The sequence below is a fragment of the Scyliorhinus torazame genome, chromosome 9, assembly GCF_047496885.1.
Source record: "Scyliorhinus torazame isolate Kashiwa2021f chromosome 9, sScyTor2.1, whole genome shotgun sequence".
NCBI classification, from domain to species: domain Eukaryota; kingdom Metazoa; phylum Chordata; class Chondrichthyes; order Carcharhiniformes; family Scyliorhinidae; genus Scyliorhinus; species Scyliorhinus torazame.
The window spans coordinates 246970909-246992806 of NC_092715.1; the positions used below are offsets into that span (position 1 = coordinate 246970909).

A 21898-nucleotide genomic window follows, 5' to 3' on the forward strand; every position below is an offset into this window, starting at 1 on the left:
TGATCTGGGGACTGTTGTAGAATGCTCTTTTTCTGTGGAAATGACCACATTACAACTATCTACGTCCAGTCTACCTTTGCCAAATAACTCCTGTAAATTACAACGAGGAGGCATGCAGTGTTAAGGATCTCACACCCTGAATCGAGTTGCTGTCTGTGCTCTCATTACTTAACCAGAAGCTGCTCAAAGTACAGATGGCCAACTAATGTCATTCGAGCATTGTTGAACTTGCTGCTCTCATGAGCAGATAGCGAAGGAAAACTCCAAATACACTTTTAAAGCAAGGTGTTTATGTTTGTTAATTTAAAATATGGCCTGGCAACAAAATCTCTTCCTTTTTTAAAAAGAATAATATCTTACAAATGGGGTGGTGTAGTTGTATTGTCAGTGCGAGTAAACCCGAGGCCCAGAGAAATGCTTTGGGGCCAACGCAGCTTCAAATCCCGCCACTGCAGGTGGTGAAATTTGAATTCAATTTAAAAAATCTGGAATTAAAAGTCTAAAGATGACCATGAAACCATTGTCGATTGTTGTAAAACCCCATCTGGTTCACTAATGTCCTTTAGGGAAGGAGATCTGCCGTCCTTACCCGGTCTGGCCGACATGTGACTCCAGACTCCCTGCAATACCCCAGGTCTTCTTTGATCTATGACAATCAAATCACGCAGTCTTATGCTCAGGCAGACAGAACAGGTAATATCATCTCCTCCATACTGTAACAGCTCCCCCTGATGGAAATTATGGTGAAAGTGCTGAGTTTTGAGGGCCGCACGGTAGCACAGTGGTTAGCACTGTGTCTTCACAGCGCCAGGGTCCCAGGTTCGATTCCCCGTTGAGTCACTGCGTGGAGTCTGCACACTCTCCCCATGTCTGGGTGGGTTTCCTCCGGGTGCTCCGGTTTCCTCCCACAGTCCAAAGACACGCAGGTTAGGTGGATTGACCATGGTAAATTGCCCTTAGTGTCCAAAAAGGTTAGGAGGGGTTATTGGGTTACGGAGATAGGGTGGAAGTCAGGGCTTAAGTGGGTTGGTGCAGTGGCTCGATGGGCCGAATGGCCTCCTTCTGCACTGTATGTTCTATGTTCTACACCCACCCAGAGTCATTCCCCAGGAAAGGAAAAACAACTTGATTTCTCGAGGAATTAAGGGCTATGGAGAGAGAGCGGGTAAATGGAGTTGAAATCAGCCATGATTGAATGGTGGAGTGGACTCGATGGGCCGAATGGCCTTACTTCCACTCCTATGTCTTATGGTCTAACAGATTAAAATCCCAGAGCAATCAAGCAAAAAAGAGGAAAAGTCCTCTTCAATGCCTTTCGGCATAGACGTTATGCGGGAAGTTGTGGAGAATCTTAACAAAGTGTAGATTTGGCCTCAGCTGCAATATTGTTCTCATTCTGGGCACCAGACTTTAGGAATGGTGTGGAAGAGAGAGAGAGAGTGCAGAAAAGATTTACAAAATAGTTCCAGGGATGAGGGACTTCAGTTACCTGGTAAGACTTCAGAAGCAGGATTTGGTCTCCTGAGAGAAGGGAAGGTTGAGACCAGATTTGATAAAGGTGTTCAGCATCATGAGGGATCTAGACAAAATAATTAGAGAAAGTTTGGCACTGGCATAAGGTTCAGGAACCAGAGTACATCAATTTAATATAAGTGGCAAAAGCAGCAATATGACGATGAAACATTTTATGCAGCACGTGGTTAGGATCCGGAATGCACTGCCTGAGACGGTGATAGAGGCAGATTCAATTGTGGCTTTCAAAAGGAAATTGGATAAGAGGACGAGCAACAACAACTTGTATTTATATTGTACCTTTGCTGTAATGAAACGGCCCAAGATGCTTCCCAGGAGCATTAAGAAACAAAATGTAATGCCAAATCACATAAGGAGATAAACCTCCGGATTGGGATACCTCAGAGATACCCCCAACATGCTCTGCGGGAACATCTCGGAGGTCCCGACGCACTGACCATGCAGCAATTGCCTGGGAAATTTGGACTTCAATGGGCAATATCCCTCTCCCTTCATGTTTGAGCCTGTGACATTTTGCGACATTAACCTCTTGGCCTGGATTTTGTCCACTCATGTGACCCAGTCCCAGGATTTGTGCATGAAATAAGAGGGAAGTAAAGACAGTAAAATTCAGGAAATAATAGTTAGCATTCAATTCTTAATAACAATCGATAAGTTTCTGTCCAATAACTCACTGGCATAACTGATACTGATATAACCTTATGCCAGTTTCACAGTGACTGAGGGGAAAAGCTGAAATTCCTTGAATGAACTCTCTTTGCTGCAATGTTGCACTGTTGTACACTATAGAATTCACAGATTATCCACGTCCTCAGGAACAATATTGCTCCATAAGAGCACTCCATGCTATTCCAGAATTCAGTTCACAACTTAAATTTTGTTTATAATGACAAAATAAAAGACTCTCAGATTAGTGTTCAAATTATTCACTAGGTTCGCAAATAGTGATGTTAATAAAAGTTGTATTTTTCCCTATTTAAAAATGTGGACAAAGCAGTGCCCGTTTTTAAAAAAACTGCACGGGACAACAAAGCAAGGTCAAAGGAAAAATATCCCTGTCGGCAGGAATAAGTATTTTATTTTTTGGTTCATTATAATAATGCATTCTGACACTTAAACAAGCTAATCTTAAACTAAAAACCAAATGGGCTCATAACCAAATTGAATTCTATATGAAGAACTGACTTTGTGAGTTTACATTTGAAGTTTCTCATTTATCGGAATGCATAATTGAATCTCATGAAGTTGTAGCTCACAAATCGCAGTCAAATATTGATCCAGTTAGGAAATTGGCTGCGTGACAAGAGAAAGGACAATATGCAGGTACTCTAATTGGCATCGAGTGACTAGTGCTGCCTCTTAAGCCTGCTTTGGAGCCTCAACTCTTCACTGTATTTAATCACAACTTAGGGATGGAAAGCCCCTCATCCACATTGGCAGATAGCCCAAAGATAGGTGGCAATGTAAACAGTGTATTTGGAAGCATAAAATTGCAAAATCGACTAAGTGACTGAACAAAACTGTGACAAATATATTTCAGAGTGGGCAAATGTAAGGTCACCCCTCTTTGGATCCAACAAGCAAAGAATGGAATCGTTTCTAAATGGTGGAAAACTAGAAACAAAGGGCAGCATGGTAGCATAGTGGTTAGTACAGTTGTTTCACAGCTACAGGGTCCCAGGTTTGTTTCCCGTCTGGGTCACTGTCTGTGCAGAGTCTGCGTGGGTTTCCGCCGGGTGCTCCGGTTTCCTCCCACAGTCCAAAGATGTGCAGGTTAGGTGGGTTGGCCATGCTAAATTGCCCTTAGTGTCCAAAAAGGAAGTTACGGGGATAGGGTAGATACGTGGGCTTGAGTTGTGTGCTCTTTGTAAGAGCCAGTGCAGACTCGAATGGGCCGAATGGCCTCCTTCTGCACTGTTATTTCTATGATCTATGGAGGTCCAGAGTGACTTGGCGGTCCAGATACACAGATCATTAAAATGTCGTGAACAGAAAAAGGTGAATGGAATGTTGGCCTTTATATGCAGAATGCAACCGGGTAGAAGCTATGCTTCAGCTGTACGAAGCCCTGGCTACACCAGACTTGAGTACTGTGAGCAGCCTTGGAAGGCTAGTATATTTACCAGAACTATACCTAGACTAAAAGGATTAAATTACAAGGAGAACCAACCAGGGGCTGGTTTAGCTCACTGGGCTAAATCGCTGGCTTTTAAAGCAGACCAAGGCAGGCCAGCAGCACGGTTCAATTCCTGTGGCGACTAGGGGCTTTTCACAGTAACTTCATTGAAGCCTACTCGTGACAATAAGCGATTTTCATTCACATATCAGGCTTCTAATTCCCAGGAATTTAGACAATTCAGGGGTGATTTTATAGACCTTTTCAAGATATCACGGGGCAGTGAGAGGGTAGATTGGGGGAAAATCTATTTCCTGCTTATTGGGAAGTCGAGGACCAGGTGGCATAAACTAAGAATTAAATCTAGCCCTTTCAGAAGTGAAATTAGAACATAGAACATTACAGCGCAGTACAGGTCCTTCGGCCCTCAATGTTGCGCCGACCTTTGAAACCACTCTAAAGCCCATCTACACTATTCCCTTATCGTCCATATGTTTATCCATGGACCACTTAAATGCCCTTAATGTTGGCGAGTCCACTACTGTTACAGGCAGGGCATTCCACGCCCTTGCTACTCTCTGAGTAAAGAACCTACCTCTGACATCTGTCCTATATCTATCTCCCCTCAATTTAAAGCTATGTCCCCTCGTGCTCGACATCATCATCCGAGGAAAAAGGTTCTCACTGTCCACCCTATCTAATCCTCTGATCATCTTGTATGCCTCAATTAAGTCACCTCTTAACCTTCTTCTCTCTAACGAAAACAGCCTCAAGTCCCTCAGCCTTCCCTCATAAGATCTTCCCTCCAGACCAGGCAACAACCTGGTAAATCTCCTCTGCACCCTTTCCAATGCTTCCACGTCCTTCCTATAATGCGGCGACCAGAACTGCACGCAATATTCCAAATGCGGCCGCACCAGAGTTTTGTACAGCTGCAACATGAAATGAAATGAAAATTGCTTATTGTCACAAGTAGGCTTCAAATGAAGTTACTGTGAAAAGCTCCTAATCGCCACATTCCGGCGCCTGTTCGGGGAGGCTGGTACGGGAATTGAACCGTGCTGCTGGCCTGCCTTGGTCTGCTTTCAAAGCCAGCGATTTAGCCCAGTGTGCTAAAACGTCATGGCTCCGAAACTCAATCCCTCTACCAATAAAAGCTAACACACCGTATGCCTTCTTAACAACCCTCTCCCTCTCAACCTGCGTGGCAACTTTCAGGGATCTATGTACATGGACACCAAGATTAGTAAACATTTCCACATTCAAAGGACAGGAGAAATGTGGAACTTAATTCCGCAAACAGCAATTGATGCTGGATCAATTGGCAATACGGAGACAGTGGGATGGTGGTAATGTCACTGGCTAGTAACCTAGAGGCAAACGTTCATGATCTGGGGACTTGGGTTCAAATCCCACCACGGCAGCTGGTCGAATTTGAATACAATAAATAAAATCAAGAACAGTACGCTCTTCTCACTATGAAACGATTGTTGACTCCAGGTCCAGTGTACTGTGGTTGACTCTTACCTGCTCTCTGAAATGACCCAGCAAGTCGTGGGCAGCAAGGGGTGGATTCTCTGCCACTGGTAGCGGGGTTCCCGACACAGCGGAGAATCGAGCATCTGGCGCCGATCCTGTTCCGATGCTCCGGTCCCCAGTGGAGGCAGCAGCGAACTGCATGCCCTGTGCCAATAGAACATACAGTGCAGAAGGAGGCCATTCGGCCCATCGAGTCACTGCACCAACCCACTTAAGCCCTGACTTCCACCCTATCTCCGTAACCCAATAACCCCTCCTAACCTTTTTGGACGCTAAGGGCAATTTACCATGGTCAATCCACCTAACCTGCGTGTCTTTGGACTGTGGGAGGAAACCGGAGCACCCGGAGGAAACCCATCCAGACACGGGGCGAGTGTGCAGACTCCGCACAGTGACTCAGCGGGGAATCGAACCTGGGACCCTGGTGCTGTAAAGACACAGTGCTAACCAATGTGCTACCGTGCTGCGCTCAAAACTCAGCACTTTCACCATAATTTCCATCAGGGGGAGCTGTTACAGTATGGAGGAGATGATGTTACCTCTTCTACCTGCCTGAGAAGAAGACTGGGTGATTTGATTGTCATAGATCAAAAAAGACCTGGGGTATTGCAGGGAGTCTGGAGTCACATGTCGGCCAGACCGGGTAAGGACGGCAGATTTCCTTCCCTAAAGGACATTAGTGAACCAGATGGGGTTTTACAACAATCGACAATGGTTTCATGGTCATCGTTAGACTTTTAATTCCAGATTTTTTAAATTGAATTCAAATTTCACCACCTGCAGTGGCGGGATTTGAAGCTGCGTTGGCCCCAAAGCATTTCTCTGGGCCTCGGGTTTACTCGCACTGACAATACAACTACACCACCCCATTTGTAAGATATTATTCTTTTTAAAAAAGGAAGAGATTTTGTTGCCAGGCCATATTTTAAATGAACAAAGAAAAACACCTTGCTTTAAAAGTGAATTTGGAGTTTTCCTTCTCTATCTGCTCATGAGAGCAGCAAGTTCAACAATGCTCGAATGACATTAGTTGGCCATCTGTATTTTGAGCAGCTTCTGGTTAAGTAATGAGAGCACAGACAGCAACTCGACTCAGGGTGTGGGATCCAAAATTTAACACTGCATGCCTCGTCATTGTAATTTACTGGAGTTATTTGGTAAAGGTAGACTGGACGTAGATAATCATAATATATACATGGTCATTTGAACCTATTTGCACATACACCCACACGTGTGCACACACACCCACACGTGCGCAATCACATATAATGCATATATATACACACAGACATATTTATATACACACATGCTCAGACAGACATTCACAGACTCATTCACAATCACAGACTCATTCATGGACTCACTCACAGACACAAACTCATTCACTCACACTCAGACTCACTCACTCTCACTCATTCATTCACAAACTCACTCGCTCATTCACTCGGGGACCCACTCACACCCACACTAGGGCCGGGATTTTCCGACCCTCCGCCGGGTCGGAGAATCCCTGGGGGGAGGCGCGAATCCTGCCCCGACGCCGGCTGCGCTATTCTCTGGCGCCATTTCCCGGGGGCCAGTGGGATTTCCGCCAGGCTGGTCGGTGGCCATTGACAGCGCCCCCCCCCCCCCCCCCGGCGATTCTCCGGGCCCCGATGGGCTGAGTGGCCGTAAAGTTTTGGCCAGTCCCGCCAGCATGAATTACTGACCTCACGCACGGCGGGACCTGGCAGGTAAGTGTGCGGGGGCAGTCCTGGGGGGGGGACACGTTGGGATCCGACACCGGGGGGCCCCCACGGTGGCCTGGTCCGCGATCGGGGCCTACCGATCTGCAGGCGGGCTGGTTCCGTGGGGAGCCTTCTTTCCTCAGCACCGGGCCCCTGTCGGGCTCCGCCATGTTGCCCGGAGGCCGGTGCGGAGAAGGGAACTCCCGCGCATGCGCGGAAACACGCCGGCCGGTCTGCGCATACGCGGAAATACGCCAGCCGGTCCGCGCATGTGCGAACTTCCGCCGGCCCTTTGCCGCCGGCTGGAGCGGCGCCAAACACTCCGCTGTCAACCTAGCCCCTGAGAAATTGGAGAATTCCAAACTTTCGGGAGCTGTTGACGCCAGAATAGTTGGCGCCGGTTTTCCCGCCGGCGTGAGGACATAGCCCCATTATTGCAGAATCACGCCCAGGGACTCACCCACTCACACAGATTCATTCACACTCACACAGATTCATTCACACTCACAGTTTCATTCACACTCACACTCATTCACTCACAGTCTCACTCCCTCATTCACTCAGGGACTCACTCACACTCACATTAGGACTCACCCACTCACACAGACTTATTCACTCACTCCCCACCTAGGTCCATGAGGTTTGGACAGTTTTCCTCAGGACAGATCAATCAGGAGTTGTTGGGTGGGACCTCTCCCCATTTGGCTAGCCTGCCTGACCGCTGCCCACTCTGCAGACCATGTAGCTGCCTCCTGCTACACAACCTTCCCAATCACCTCCTGAGTGACAAACACTTGTTGCTTCCTGCTTGCCACCCTTCTCACCACCTCCCTCCCGAGCCCTTGCTTGTTTCCCTCGCTTAGGGAGGCCCCCAGACTGATCAGCACCATTCGCAAGCAGCATGATTTCACTTCATGTTTCCCACCAACTCTGTGTGCATTTGTCTGCAGATGTTTATATTTTATTTGTGTTTTTTTAAAAAGATATACTCGGTGATCAATTAAATAACCAAAGAACAGAGAGAGACAAAGCCAAAGGGGGCATCTCAAGGTAAGGCTGTGGGCCAGCTGTTGTTTGATGATACATTGCACAAAATGAACTCGACTTAAACTACTACATTTGAAAGGAAACTCACTGATTGTGAAGGTGCCAGATTGAACTTCCCCACTCCTCCTGTTGGAGACTCCAGCTGCCCTGCGGGTGGGGGTTGCCGATTCGGCAGGGGGAGTGGGCAAGCGCTGTTGATATGACTCTGATGCTTCTCGTGGCTTCCATGGCCCACGCCGCCATCTTGGCCCTGGGCGGCTCTCGGGAGCTGGAGCCTGGGCGAATCGGTTATTTAAAAATAACCCAAATGGCAAAGTAGTTTCATTCCAGATTAGGTTATATGATTCGCTCTGCCCACTTGCTTATGAATCTTCAAAGCTATTTGAGGGCTGAGTGAATCAGATGGCATGCATCTGTACAATGAATCCCAAACAGAGTATCAACAGGACAGCGAGAGGAGAAAGACAAAAATAAGAACATCGTGCAGCTTGCAGAAGTTGATGTTTTACCTTGGGTTGAATTGCGTGCTCCTCAATATATAAAAAGGGGGGAGGAATATCCCCATTTTTTTCAGCGGGTCAGCCTCTGACTGAAACCTGGTGTGCAGCCCTCAATCTGCGTCTTTAGAGCAAATAAGTGAATGCATGAGATTTGATTTGTAAATTAACTTATATCATTATGTCTTATGGATTTTCAGGTCCAAGATGGGGTTATTTATGTCAAAATCAATGGATGAAAATCTAAAGAAACAGCAAGAGTTCATGGCGGCAAATAGTGCTCTGCAGGTATAACTATTAAATTCTGTGAATGAAACAATACAGAGTCCCCCTATATGCTGTTACTCTTTCAGATTGGGAAGGTGAACTGTTGTGGCTTAAATCAGGTATTGTCAGTCGGGGGCGCGACCCGCAGATGGGTCGCGGGCGGGTTTCGGGGTGGTCGCGGAGCCATCTGTCATGGTGCTCCCGATTGTGCAAATCCGTGCGCAAAATTCGGCTTTTAATAATGCCGGCTGCAAGCGGCCTTAAAAATTGCCATGAACATATAATGAAAATGCGGTCGCACTGTGCATGCGTGCCCGCTCATTGGTGCGCGTGCGCAGAGTTTTGTGCATGCGTACCGATGAGCGGGCACGCATGCACGGTGCGGCTGCACTTAAAAAAATCTGGTTGCAGCCTTTTTGAAGAGCGTTTGTAGCTGGGATTATTAAAAGCCGGCTGCAAAATGTACCGGGAGAATGATGTGATTGGTTGGTTTCTGAACTTTGATGCTCTTGAAGTAGAAGTCTCTTACTCCAAGAATGGTGGGTGATCCAACGATGGTTTCACCGCAGATGTAACTTCAACTAAGAGATGCCAACTTTTTTAATCTTGATTTTTAAAAATTCCAAAACAAAGTGCCTGCAGGTCGTATTTGGAAGCTTTATCAATTAATTGATTTTTAAGTGTCTTTAATTTTTTTACATTTTTAATTGTAATGTTTAGGTGAAATGTGGTGAATCTCCAATTTCTAGAGGATGAAAACATTTTCAGTTTCTGCATTTTTTTCCTGTTAAGCTTTATCAAATTAACCCCCCTCCCCCCCCCCCCATAACTTGTTTAAAAAAAAAGCTGGCTGCTGCGGATGTTGCCCGCGAGTTTGCGCAATCGGAGACGCAGAAGATTTAAAAGAAAATTCTATATAATCTTCCCGCCTGAAGGGAGGCAGAGAGCAGGTCACACACCCCCAGACATTGACATCTCGTGCTTTGGGCGCGATTGCGATTCCTCCATTTTGTCAGCAGCAAACAAGGGATCGGGAAAATGGTGGGTCGCAAAGGTCGGCCGACGTGGGTCGCAAAGGTCGGCCGGCGTGGGCTGCGAAGGTCGGCCGGTGTGGGCCGTAAGGTTGGCCGACGTGGGTCGCAAAGGTCGGCCGGGTTGGGTACTGAAGGTTGGCCGGTTGGTAAAAATGGGTCCCCGGAAAAAAAGTTTGAAAAACACTGGCTTAAATGGTGCCAGTGTATTGATGAAATGGTGCACTTTTGAACAGATTTTTAATGAGTGTAGTGTAACACCATGAAACATGCATTGACCCTTATTATTGGCTGGCAAATTCAAAATGGCATTTACTCATTGATAGAACAAGGATCCTTTCAGTTTGATGTGGTTCAGAGAATGGTTCACTAGGTTGATCCCAGTTGATGTGGAGGGCTTTTCTTATGAGGAGAGGTTGAATAGGTCGGACCTGTACTCGTAGTTTAGAAAAATGTGGGGTGACCTTATTGAGGCAAATAAGTTCTCAGGGGGCTTCACAAGGTTGATGTTGAGAAGTTTTTTCCCCTTCTGGGAGAGTCTAGGAACAGAGGGCCTAATCTCAGAGTAAGGAGTTAAGTCTGTCCATTTAGGACAGAGTTGAGGAGAAATTTCTTCTCTCAGAGAGTAGTGAATCTATGAATTCTTTACCACAGAGGGTTGTGGAGGCTTCGTTGTTAGGTATGTTTCAGGCTGAAGTAGACAGATTTTTAATCAGCAAAGGAATCAAAAGTTTTGGGGCTAATTCAGGAAAGTGGAGTTGAGGATTATCATATCAGATCAGTCACAATCATTGATTGGCAGACTCAATGGGTCGAATGGCCTATTTCTGCTCCTGCATTTTATGGTCTCTCATTAAGCCTCAGTGCTAAACTACCTCAGATATCCTGCAAGCCCGTCAGTAAGACACATGTTAATCCATTTTGGCGTTTTCCATCGGAGAAACTGGCACACAAGAAAGGAAAGTGATGAGACCAGGAGGAGGTCTGCCCTTTATATAGATCCTGACACCAATAGTGGAAGCCATTTTCAACATCATTGACAGGGAGAAGGCGTGAAGCACGAGAGATGGCCAGGCTGGAGGTGGTGTACAAGAGCGGGTGGGCATCTTCCCTTCTTTGTCTTGTTTTACTTAAGACACATACACAAGCAAACACTCAGGATGACACCTGATGGTGCCGTGTATTGCTACACACTTACTACTGCTGTTTACCTTTGCCGCAACATGCTGTTCCATCGCTTTCTTCAATTTTTTCGGCCTTGTAGTTGCCCACATTGAGGGTGAGTACCCCCCCAAAGATGACCCATCACTTGTTCTCACCCGCGCAGAAATTGACCCGCCAGGCAAAATCGATAGTGATCTAAGTGGGGCGGGCTCATTTTATGTAAGTACTTGTCCTTTTAATAGACTGCTGCAGTCCTTTAAAAAAGGCACTTGTGCAGATCGTTCCTTGCCCCACCGCCCCCGTCCCCCTCCACAACCTCTCCTGCCCGTAAATTCACCACCAGGAACAGGTTATGAACATGAAATGAAGCATGACACAATATTAGTACAGAAATGACTGCACACAGCCAGAGCAGTTTAAACCTATTGTGCGCCTTCTGTGCTGTTGGAGCCCGGCTCACAGAAAACAGATCGATACCGGGAATGAACGGGTTGAGGAAAGGTTGGACAGACTGGGCTTGTTCCCACTGGAGTTTAGAAGACTGATGGGTGACTTGATTGAAGTATATATGATCCTGACTAGTCTTGACGAGACGCACGCAAAAATGATGTTTCCTGTTGTCGGTGAGCCCAGAACTAGGAGACACTGTTTTAAAATTAGGGGATGCCCTTAGAGGACAGGGATGAGGAGAATTTATTTTCTGAGTGTTATGCGACTTTGGAACTCTCTCCCTCAGAATGTGGTGGAGGCGGGGGTCACTGAATAATGGGGAGGTGGAGATAAATCGCTAAAAGGCAAGGAAGCCAAAGGTTATCGGGATAGGGAATGTGGAATTCAACATAAACGGATCAGCCATGATCTAATTGAATGCCGAATCAGGCTCGAGGGGCCGAATGGCCGACTTCAGCTCCTATCTCTCATGTTTGTATGTAGAAAATCCAGTTCTCTTACAGCTTTATTCCTATCAGACAAATTGTGGTTTGAAAATGTGCAAAATATATTCACCGGTTTTCAAAATAAAGTTTCAAAATCCCTGCATTCTTGATACGAGTTTAAAAAGTGTTGTACTTGGGCATCAAGTCACATATTCGCCTAGTTTAATTTCTGATCATTTGAGGTTGTTTTGAATCTTTCCAAGAGGGCCATTTTGAATCTGGGCAGAAAATAGGTTCTGAAAGGAGCAGTGCTCTGGCAATCCCCTCCATTTGTTGCTCCTGTGTTGCGGGCGAGTGGGAAGTATTGCAGTCAGACAAAGCGGTCTTCAGATGCACAACTGGAAGAGGTCAAGGGCATTCAGTTTTTTGATATCAGTGTCCACACGCTGCAAATAAATACATCAATGCTTTTTGAGGAATTGTTGTCAAACTAACAGAACACACCGAGGCCAGAAACCTTGTGATATTATCGAATGAATGACCTTTATCGGAAATATTATACCAAAAATAAATGGCTGCCTTTTCGTAATCTCCCGTTGTTGTCACTTGCCTTTTTGCCTGGGACACTGCGCTGCTCAACAGAAGATAACAACGTTTCTGATAAAGTCATGTGAGGCTGGAAATTAAGCTGTAGAGCTGTTTCACGCATGATGATTTGACACATTTGTGCCAGGCCCATTTTAAACAGTTTAGCAGTTAGGATAGTGAATTAAGGAACTTGGCATGAATACAATGTTACTGCATCCAATTCTTTTGACAAAGTGCACAGAATGTATCAAAGATATTTGAGGTAAATTCTGAACAAGCCATCACCTAGCAGCGAGCCACTTCACTATTAGGACCTAGTAGAAGCTGAAAATTAAGAACGAGAATATATAAAATGTATATTGCAGCCAAGGAAAAGCATCAGAATAAAATACAATGAAGTCAAAAGCAGTTGTGCTCAGAAGCTCGAACTTTAGTTTGTAGAGATTGCCCTGGTCGCTGTCTGAGACTGACCAGATCATTTGCAACCTCAACAAACTGTTTCACCTGTACCTGAGCATCTAAACCCATAACTGCTCAACCACTAAGATTGCCGACTTCCACCACTGTAATATTGCCCATCGCCATCCCCTCCCAACTCATCTGCTGCTGAACTATCCCCATAACTTTGTTATCTCTAGACTCAGTGCTCTGCTCGCAGACTTCCACCTTCTACTTTCTTTAAGAATGAGCTCATGCAAAGCTCTGCTGACTGTCACTCGACTCACCCCAAGTCCTATTCGCCCAGAACCCCTGTCCTGCTGACCTACATCGGAACTCCAATACTTTGACTTTAAATTCTTCTTCCTTGTATTCAAACCCTTCCATGGCTTTTGCCCCTTCCCATTTCTGAGGCCTCTTCCAGCTCCACAAGTCTTCAAAATCTTGCTTTTCCTCCAATCGTGGCTCCTTATGCATTCCAGGTCTTCATCACTCCACCGTTGGTGACTATGCCTTCATATTTAGAATCTAGAAATATACCTATCTATTTCTTCCTTGAATATATTCTGTGACTTGGCCTCCACAGTCTTCTGTTGTAGAAAATTCCACAGGTTTCCCTTCCTCTGAGTGAAGAAATTTCTCCTCATCTCAGTCCTAAATTCAACTCTGGAATTCCCTCCTAAGTGTACTTCTCTCTCCTCCTTGTTGACCAAGCTTTTAATCATCTGCTCTAATATATACAACATGGCTCAGTGTCAAATTCTATTTCATAATGCTCTTGGAAAGTACCTTGGGGCATGTTAAAGGTGCTAAATAGATGTTTTTGTTGAAGATTTATTTCCAAAACTGGACTTCTGGCTTGAGTACGAGAGAAATATCTCATGAAGCCCTAAATAAGTAACATACCCCTTTCTGGAAACCCTTATGCTTTGCATGATAGATGGAAAGCTAGTGATCAGCTTGTCATAAATACATAGGAACTAAGAGAAGGAGAAGGCCATTCAGCCCTTCCAGACTGCTCCGCCATTCAATGTGATCATGGCAGATCCTCGATTTCAACACCATTGCCCCCCGCACTCCACATACCCCTTGACATAATTAGAGTCTAGAAATCTATCTATCTATTTCTTCCTTGAATATATTCAGTGACTTAGCCTCCACAGTCTTCTGTTGTAGAAAATTCCACAGGTTTCCCTTCCTCTGAGTGAAGAAATTTCTCCTCATCTCAGTCCTAAATGCCGACCCATTATTCTGAGACTGTGACCTCTTGTTCTAGGCCCCCAGCCAGAGGAAATAATATCTCTGCCTCCATTCTGTCCGGCCCTGTCAGAAATTTAAATGTTTCAATTACATCCTGTTGCTAACTTTTGCCTTAGTTTAATTGCTCTGTTTTATCACCTTTGCTCTTGAGTCGCCAGGTATCTTTATGATACCGCCACGTGGTTCAAGTCCGAGGAACGATCAATAATCCAATACACCGCTTAGTAAGATTTAAATCAAAGCACATTTATTATACACAGTATTCACTACTCATGTATAAATTCAACGTCTAAGCTACTTCTACAACTAACAGGCCAATACTTAACTTGGAACTGGCCCACCAGGTCAGGGAAACAAATGGCCTTTCGTTCGGGTTCTGAGCCTGCGGGATTCGAAGTTGGTACAGATTGGTAGCTAGGAGCGCCTAGTTGAGGAAACTGTTTTGGAAAGGCCTTCTTTATCGGCTCAATGTTATTCAGAAATATTCTGAATGCTATTTACATTAACTTGTGTTTTGTAAGAAAATCTGAATATTTCATGTTGCGTGGCAAATGGGAAGCAAAAAGCCAGGGGAGGGAAAGGGCATGTGAGGGAGAGGCCCAAGAAATTAGAGTGACTCAGGCAGCAACAAGTAGAAGACAAGCAAAGTGAACAGGGACAAGGGAGAGAGTAACTATCAGTAAATATTTAAATCAAATCTATATGCAGCATTAATCTGACGGACATCTGATAGAGGAAAAGCCAGAGAATTGCAGGCTGTTCCATTCAACAGTTGGAAAATTAGTAGCACCAGTATTGGGGTGCAATAACCGCCAGACCCAGTTCTCCAAGGTGCCACAAGCCTTCCTGTCACCACTTTAACATTAAATTCCTCGAACAGTCTACTTCAATGGCAAATGACCTTCCTTGTTACAGTCAACATTTTAATGGCAAGTTGTTTGGATATTATTAATTTGCTCCTTTCCACTGTGATTCTGTGGCTGAACAAATGATTTCAAGGGAATATTACTATAATGTCTAAAATTTGAGCATTTCTGAAACTGGCAATTGAGAAATTTGCAACTCACTTTGCAGAGAAATTGGCTATTTCAGACATTACTTTTGCTTTGTTAATATATATCCCAAAGTTCACTTTCACAGACTGTACTAACAAACACGGACTAAATGATTTTAAACTACAATGTCACTGGATAATGCACAATACGAGGAACTTCAGCTGCTTTGTCCTTGTGTTCTCCTGTCAGACTTGTTATTTTAAAGGGTCAATACAAAATATCCAGTGCTTCATGTTGCCAACTGTTAGTAAACACATCTCGTTTGTTGCTCTTTTCGCGACTTCATTCGATCTAGTGACAGGTTAGAGGCAGAGTTTGATGTGCAGTGTCCTCGTGTTGTATCATGGGTTGAAATTTTATCGCATAGTGGGCGGGGGTGGGGATGGGAGGGAGGGGAGCAGCACAGTGTCACAGAGATTAGCACTGCTGCTTCACAGCCCCAGGGAACCGGGTCCAATTTCGGCCACGGGTGACTGTGTGGAGTCTGTATGTTCCCCCCCGTGTTTGCGTGGGTTTCCCCCGGGTGCTCCGGTTTCCTTCCACAGTCCAAAGATGTGCAGGTTAGGTAGATTGGCCATGCTAAATTGCCACTTAGTATCCAAAGATGTGTAGGTTAGATTAAGGGGTTATTCGGATTGGGGGGGAAGTGGGCTTCGGTGGAGTGCTCTTTCAGAGGGTTGGTGCAGGGCCAATGGGCCATATGGCCTCCTACTGCGCTGTAGGAATTCTCTGATTCTTCTGCGGTACTAAATTTCAAAACAAAAATGTTTGCTTCAGACAGCCTCAAACAAATGGTTCCAAAGACCGCAACATCGTCTGGAGGATTTAATTTTGCTGCTTTGCTGTCTATGACAATTGCAAGATCAGTAGCAAATTAGTAAACAAGGTGCACTAATCCCATTAGGCCTGGTGCTTGCCACCTACAGCAACAATGTTGCTCCATGTCTCAGTGACAGTGCCACTCTGACAATGCATCCTCCGAAGAGATGGTAAGCGGGCATTTGGTTACTGTGGGCTCAGCAGCTGAAGTTCTCACAACCACCTTGTACTGACATTTGGTTCACTGTCCTAAGCTAGCTTCTGCATGTAGAGGGTTGTCTTATGGGGAAACTTTTGATAAGCTGGGCTTGTATCAATTAAGAGTTTGGAAGCGGAAGAGGCACTTGATAAAAACATGTAAGATCCTGAAGGGTCATGACAGGGTGGATGTGGAGAGGATGTTCCTTCTTGAGGAAGAACCTCGGACTAATAAGAGGTCACCCATGGAAGACAAAGCTGAGGAGAATTTTTTTCTCTGAGTGTCGTGAGTCTTTGGAACTCTTTTCCTCAAAAGGTGGTGGAAGCAGAGTGTTTGCTAACGCTGTTGGGGAGGGTTTAAACTAATGTGGCAGGGGGCTGGGAACTAATGCAGGAAGTCGAAGGGTAGTAAAGAGAGGTTAGAAACAAAAGTCAGTAAGGAGAAAAGTGAAAGGCAGAGAAACAGATTGAACTGCATTTATTTCAATGCAAGAGGCCTAACGAGTAAGCCAGGTGAAGTCAGGGCATGGATAGTATAGCTATTACTGAAATATGGCTAAAGGAGGGGTAGGATTGGCAGCTCAATGTTCCGGGGTACAGATGCTATAGGAAAGATAGAACAGGAGGTAAGAGAGGAGGGGGAGTTTCATTTTTGATTAGGGACAGTATCATGGCAGCACAGAGAGAGGATATATCCGAGAGTTTGCCCACTGAGTCTAAATGGGTAGAACTGAAAAATAAGAAGGATGAGATCACTTTGATAGGACTGTACTATAGGCCCCCAAATAGTCAGTGGGATATTGAGGAGCAAATATGTAAAGAGATTATAGGTAGCTGCCAGAAAAATAGGGTGGTAATAGTTGAACTTTAACTTTCCCAACATTAACTGGGACAGCCATAGCACTAGGGGTTTGGATGGAGAGAAATTTGTCGAGTGTATTCAGAAAGAATTCCTCATTCAATATGTGGATGGCCCAACTAGAGAGGGTGCAAAACCTGACCTCCTCTTGGGGAATAAGGAAGGGCAGGTGACGGAAGTGTTAGTAAGGGATCACTTTGGGACCAATGACCATAATTCCATTAATTTTAAGATAGCTATGGAGAATGATAGTTCTGGCTCAAAAGTTAAAATTCTAAATTGGGGCAAGGCCAATTTCGAGGGTATTGGGGCAAACTTTCAAAAATTGATTGGGGGTGCCTATTTGCAGGCAAGGGGGCAGCTGGTAAGTGGGAGTCTTTCAAAAAGGTATCAACTAGGGTTCAGGGTGAACACATTCCTCTTACAGTGAAGTGTAAGGCTGGTAGAAGGAATGAACGGGATATTGAGGCCATGGTCAAAAGGAAAAAGGAGGCATATGACATGCATAGGCAGCTGGGATCAAATGGATCCCTTGAAGAGTATAGGGCTTGTCGGAGTAGAGTTAAGAGAGAAATCAGGAGGGCAAAAATGGGACATGAGATTGTCTTGGCAGATAAGGCAAGAGCTTTCACAGATACATAAAGGGTAAAAGGGTGACTAGGGAGAGGGTAGGGTCTCTTAAAAATAAACAAGGTCATCTATGTGCAGATCCACAATGGATGGGAGAGGTCCTAAATGAATATTTCTTGTCAGTATTTACTGTTGAGAAAGGCACGAATGTTAGGGAAATTGGGGAAATAAAAAGTGATGTCTTGAGGAGTGTACATATTACAGAGAAGGAGGTGCTGGAGGTATTAAAGCGCATCAAGATAGATAAATCCCCGGGACCTGATTAAATGTATCCCAGGACATTGTGGGAGGCTAGGGAGGAAATTGCTGGCTCCCTAGCTGAGATATTTGAATTATCAATAGCTACAGAAGAGGTGCCTGAAGATTGGAGGGTAGCAAATGTTGTGCCCTTGTTTAAGAAGGGCTATAGGGATAAGCCTGAACTGCAGACTGGTTAGCCTTACTTCTGTAGTGGGTAAATTGTTAGAAGGTATTCTGAGGGACAGGATCTACAGGCATTTAGACAGGCAAGGGCTAATTAGGGAAAGTCAGCATGGCTTTGTAAGGGGAAAGTCATGTCTCACGAATTTGATTGAGTTTTTTGAAGGAGTAACCAAGAAGCTAGATGAGGGCATTGCAGTTGACGTTGTCTACATGGACTTTAGCAAAGCCTTTGACAAGGTACCGCATGGTAGGTTGTTGCAAAAGGTTAAATCTCACGGAATCCAGGGTGAGGTAGCCAATTGGATACAAAATTGGCTTGGCGACCGAAGCCAAACGGTGGTTGTGGAGGGTTGTTTTTCAAACTGGAGGCCTGTGACCAGCGGTGTGCCTCAGGGATCAGTGCTGGGTCCACTGTTATTTGTTATATATATTAATGATTTGGATGAGAATGTAGGAGGCATGGTTAGTAAGTTTGCAGGTGACACCAAGATTGGTGGCATAGTGGATAATGAAGAAGGTTATATAAGATTGCAACAGGATCTTGACCAATTGGGCCAGTGGGCCGATGAATGGCAGATGGAGTTTAATTTGGATAAATGTGAGGTGATGCATTTTGGTAGATCGAATCGGGGCAGGACCTACTCAGTTAATGGTAGGGAGTTGGGGCGAGTTACAGAACAAAGAGATCTAGGGGTACAGGTTCATAGCTCCTTGAAGGTGGAGTTGCAGGTGGACAGGGTGGTGAAGAAGGCATTCAGCATGCTAGGTTTTATTGGTCAGAATATTGAATACAGGAGTTGGGACATCTTGTTGAAGTTGTACAAGACATTGGTAAGACCACACATGGAATACTGTGTTCAGTTCTGGTCACCCTATTATAGGAAGGATATTGTTAAACTAGAAAGAATGCAGAAGAGATTTATGAGGATGCTACCAGGACCTGATGGTCTGAGTTATAAGGAGAGGCTGGATAGGCTGGGACTTTTTTCTCTGGAACGTAGAAGGCTTAGGGGTGATCTTTTTGAGGTCTATAAAATAATGAGGAGCATAGATAAGGTAGATAGCCTACATCTTTTCCCAAAGGTAGAGGAGTCTAGAACTAGAGGGTATCAGTTTAAGGTGAGAGAGGAGAGATACAAAAGAGACCAGAGGGGAAATTTTTTCACACAGAGGGTGGTGAGCATCTGGAACGAACTGCCAGAGGCAGCGGTAAAGGGAGTTGCGATTTTGCCCTTTAAAAAAGTTAGACAGTTATATGGGCAGGGTTGGTATAGAGGGATATGGGCCAAATGCGGGCAAGTGGGACTAGCTCAGTGATAGAAACTGGGCGGCATGGACAAGTTTCAGGGCCTGTTTCCATGCTGTAAACATTTGTGACTCCATTAAGGCAGAGCTAGATAGATTCTTGATTAACAAGGTGGGGGGGGGGGGGGGGTGAATGGTTATCAGGAGCAGTTAGGAATGTGGGGTTGAGGTTAAAATCAGATCATCCATGATCTTATTGAATGGCAGAGGGGCCGAGTGGTCTACTCTTGCTCCTAATTAATATGTTCGTATGAAAGCCTCAGGATAGTCATAAACAGCAATTGTGAACAAGTGTGCATGCTTACCATTACATCAGATTATTCAGGACCATAAAAATGTCAACAAAACAAAGTGTATTGTTTCTAGAGAAATGGAACTGAAAAGAAGAAAAGTTATGATAAACTTGTCGAGAACTTTAAGTAGACCAAACTTGGAATGCACAATTCTAATCTCCATAGTGGCAACACTGACAAAGAGGATTTGGAAAAGGTTCAAAAATGTTTTATAAGGATAGCGTCAGATCTGAGAGGTTAAACTTATCGGGAAAGGGTGAGCAGATGGAAGTTCTTTTCTCTTGGCGAAGAGAAGGCTGAGTGAGTGGGCGAAACTTAAAGCGTCCGTTTGTTGTGGATGCAAATCCCATTATGGATACAAATTCTCACGGGAGGGCCATAAGAGAATGTGCAGCAGCAAGATCTCAGATTGATATCTTCCCGGTCCCCTGCCAGCGAAGTAATTAAGTTAGAAGAAGGCACAAACCTGACTACTATTAATGTGAATGCATTTTAATGTTCAAAAACGGCTTAACGATATTGCTCTCGGGATCTTCAGATGTTCCTACCCGTTAGCGCTGGGTGACTCCACCGGGAATCATACTGGTTTCGAAAACGGAAACCAGTCACGATGACCACTCCAGAGGCTTTGCCATTTTGAGCGGGCGGCCCGATAACAAGGTCCCGCGGCTAAGAACAAATGGCATTTTTCTGTGCTGTAAATTCTGTATTACATGTAGAATTGTTCAGATACCAGTGGAAGCCATCCTGTAGTGCAGGCAAGGGAAATCTATCTAGCATAAAATAATCATTTCCTGAGGTAATTGTGCAAATAAATTCAGCTGAAGGGGCATCAGCGAAATATGCAGCTATTAACCACTCTTGTTTAATCCGAGAGGTGGTGACACAGTGGTATTATCACTGGACTAGTAGTCCAACGAACCAGGGTAATATATTCTGGGGACCTAGATGTGAATCCCACAATGGCAGATGGTGGAATTTGCACTCAATAAACATCTGTAATTAAAAGTCTAATGATGACCATGAAACCATTGTTGATTGTCGTAAAGAAAACCACTTGGTTCACTAATGTCTTTTGGGGAAGGAAATCTGCCATCCTTACCCGGTCTGACTCCAGACCCACAGCAGTGACTCTTAAGTGCCCTCTGAAATAGCCGAGTAAGCCACTCAGTTGTATCCAACCGCTACAAAGACAGTGGTTCAAAAAGGCAGCTCACCGTCATCTTTTCAAGGGCAACTAGGGATGGGCAATAAATGCTGGCCTCACCAGCCATGTCCTCATCCCGTGAATGAATAAAAAAAATAATCTGTGATAGGCTGCACAAAATCATGCTTTGCTTTGACACAATTCAGTTATTTAAATTGTTGAAATATATCACTTGCAAAAGATTTTGGTGTCCCTTGGGGCATATTCTTTGCTTGCTTTATTTAGGAAAGCTAGCCACTCAGATTAAATTGTTAAAGAAGTTAACCATAACTTGCACAAGATAATAATCACGAGTACAATTTCTCGATATGTTTGCATGTCATGTCATCAGAAATTAGTCTTCATCCGTGATTTTTTTTATCCGGGTTTTTCATTTCAAATGCTGTTGCTCAGTATGTGGTGTCTCCCTTATCGCACTGTTCTCAAATCTGAAAGGGCAAACAAAATTATTATGCATCTTTTAAATAAATCACCACAGCAGCTCGTCAAAACAAATATATATATATCTAAGTGTCAGTCAGTCAAAAACAGAACAATTAACCTTTCAAGTTATTTTCATATCAGAATTAAAATTGACAACGTAAAATCCTCCTGCAGCAACGTGTTAACCTTTTGGTATCTTTGCCGGAAAGAACCCAATATGGAAGTGCCAGGCAGTTAGCCTCTTTTTAAAAACATTTAGAGTGCCCAATTCATTTTTTTCCCCCAATTAAGTGGCAATTTAGCATGGCCAACCCACCTAGCCTTTGGGTTGCAGGGGCGAAACCCACGCAAACACGGGGAGAATGTGCAAACTCCACACGGACAGTGACCCAGAGCCGGGATCGAACCTGGGACCTCGGCGCCGTGAGGCAACAGGGCTAACCCACTGCACCACCGTGCTGCCCTGGCAATTAGCCTCTTAACAACTAATTTACACTGATCACCAAAGAGGGAAATATCTATGAGATAAAACAAGAAGTAAATTTAGGCATGACAGGTTTAAAAAAAAGTCGAAGAAATCAGTCTATAAAGCAATCCAGAAATT

The 21898-nt window shown here is 44.8% G+C and overlaps 1 protein-coding gene across 2 annotated transcripts in view; it reads left to right on the forward strand.

The window, feature by feature from the left end:
- Nucleotides 1-21898, forward strand: part of plgrkt (plasminogen receptor, C-terminal lysine transmembrane protein) — a 93457-nt gene that overhangs the window by 20821 nt on the left and 50738 nt on the right. The window contains exons 2-3 of one of the 2 annotated variants that reach the window (XM_072517237.1): nt 7899-7965; nt 8660-8747. In XM_072517237.1, the coding sequence (XP_072373338.1) occupies nt 8667-8747 (81 nt within the window). In that variant the 5' untranslated portion in view covers nt 7899-7965; nt 8660-8666. The remainder of the gene's footprint in view (nt 1-7898; nt 7966-8659; nt 8748-21898) is intronic. The other variant, XM_072517236.1, reaches the window with a different exon arrangement.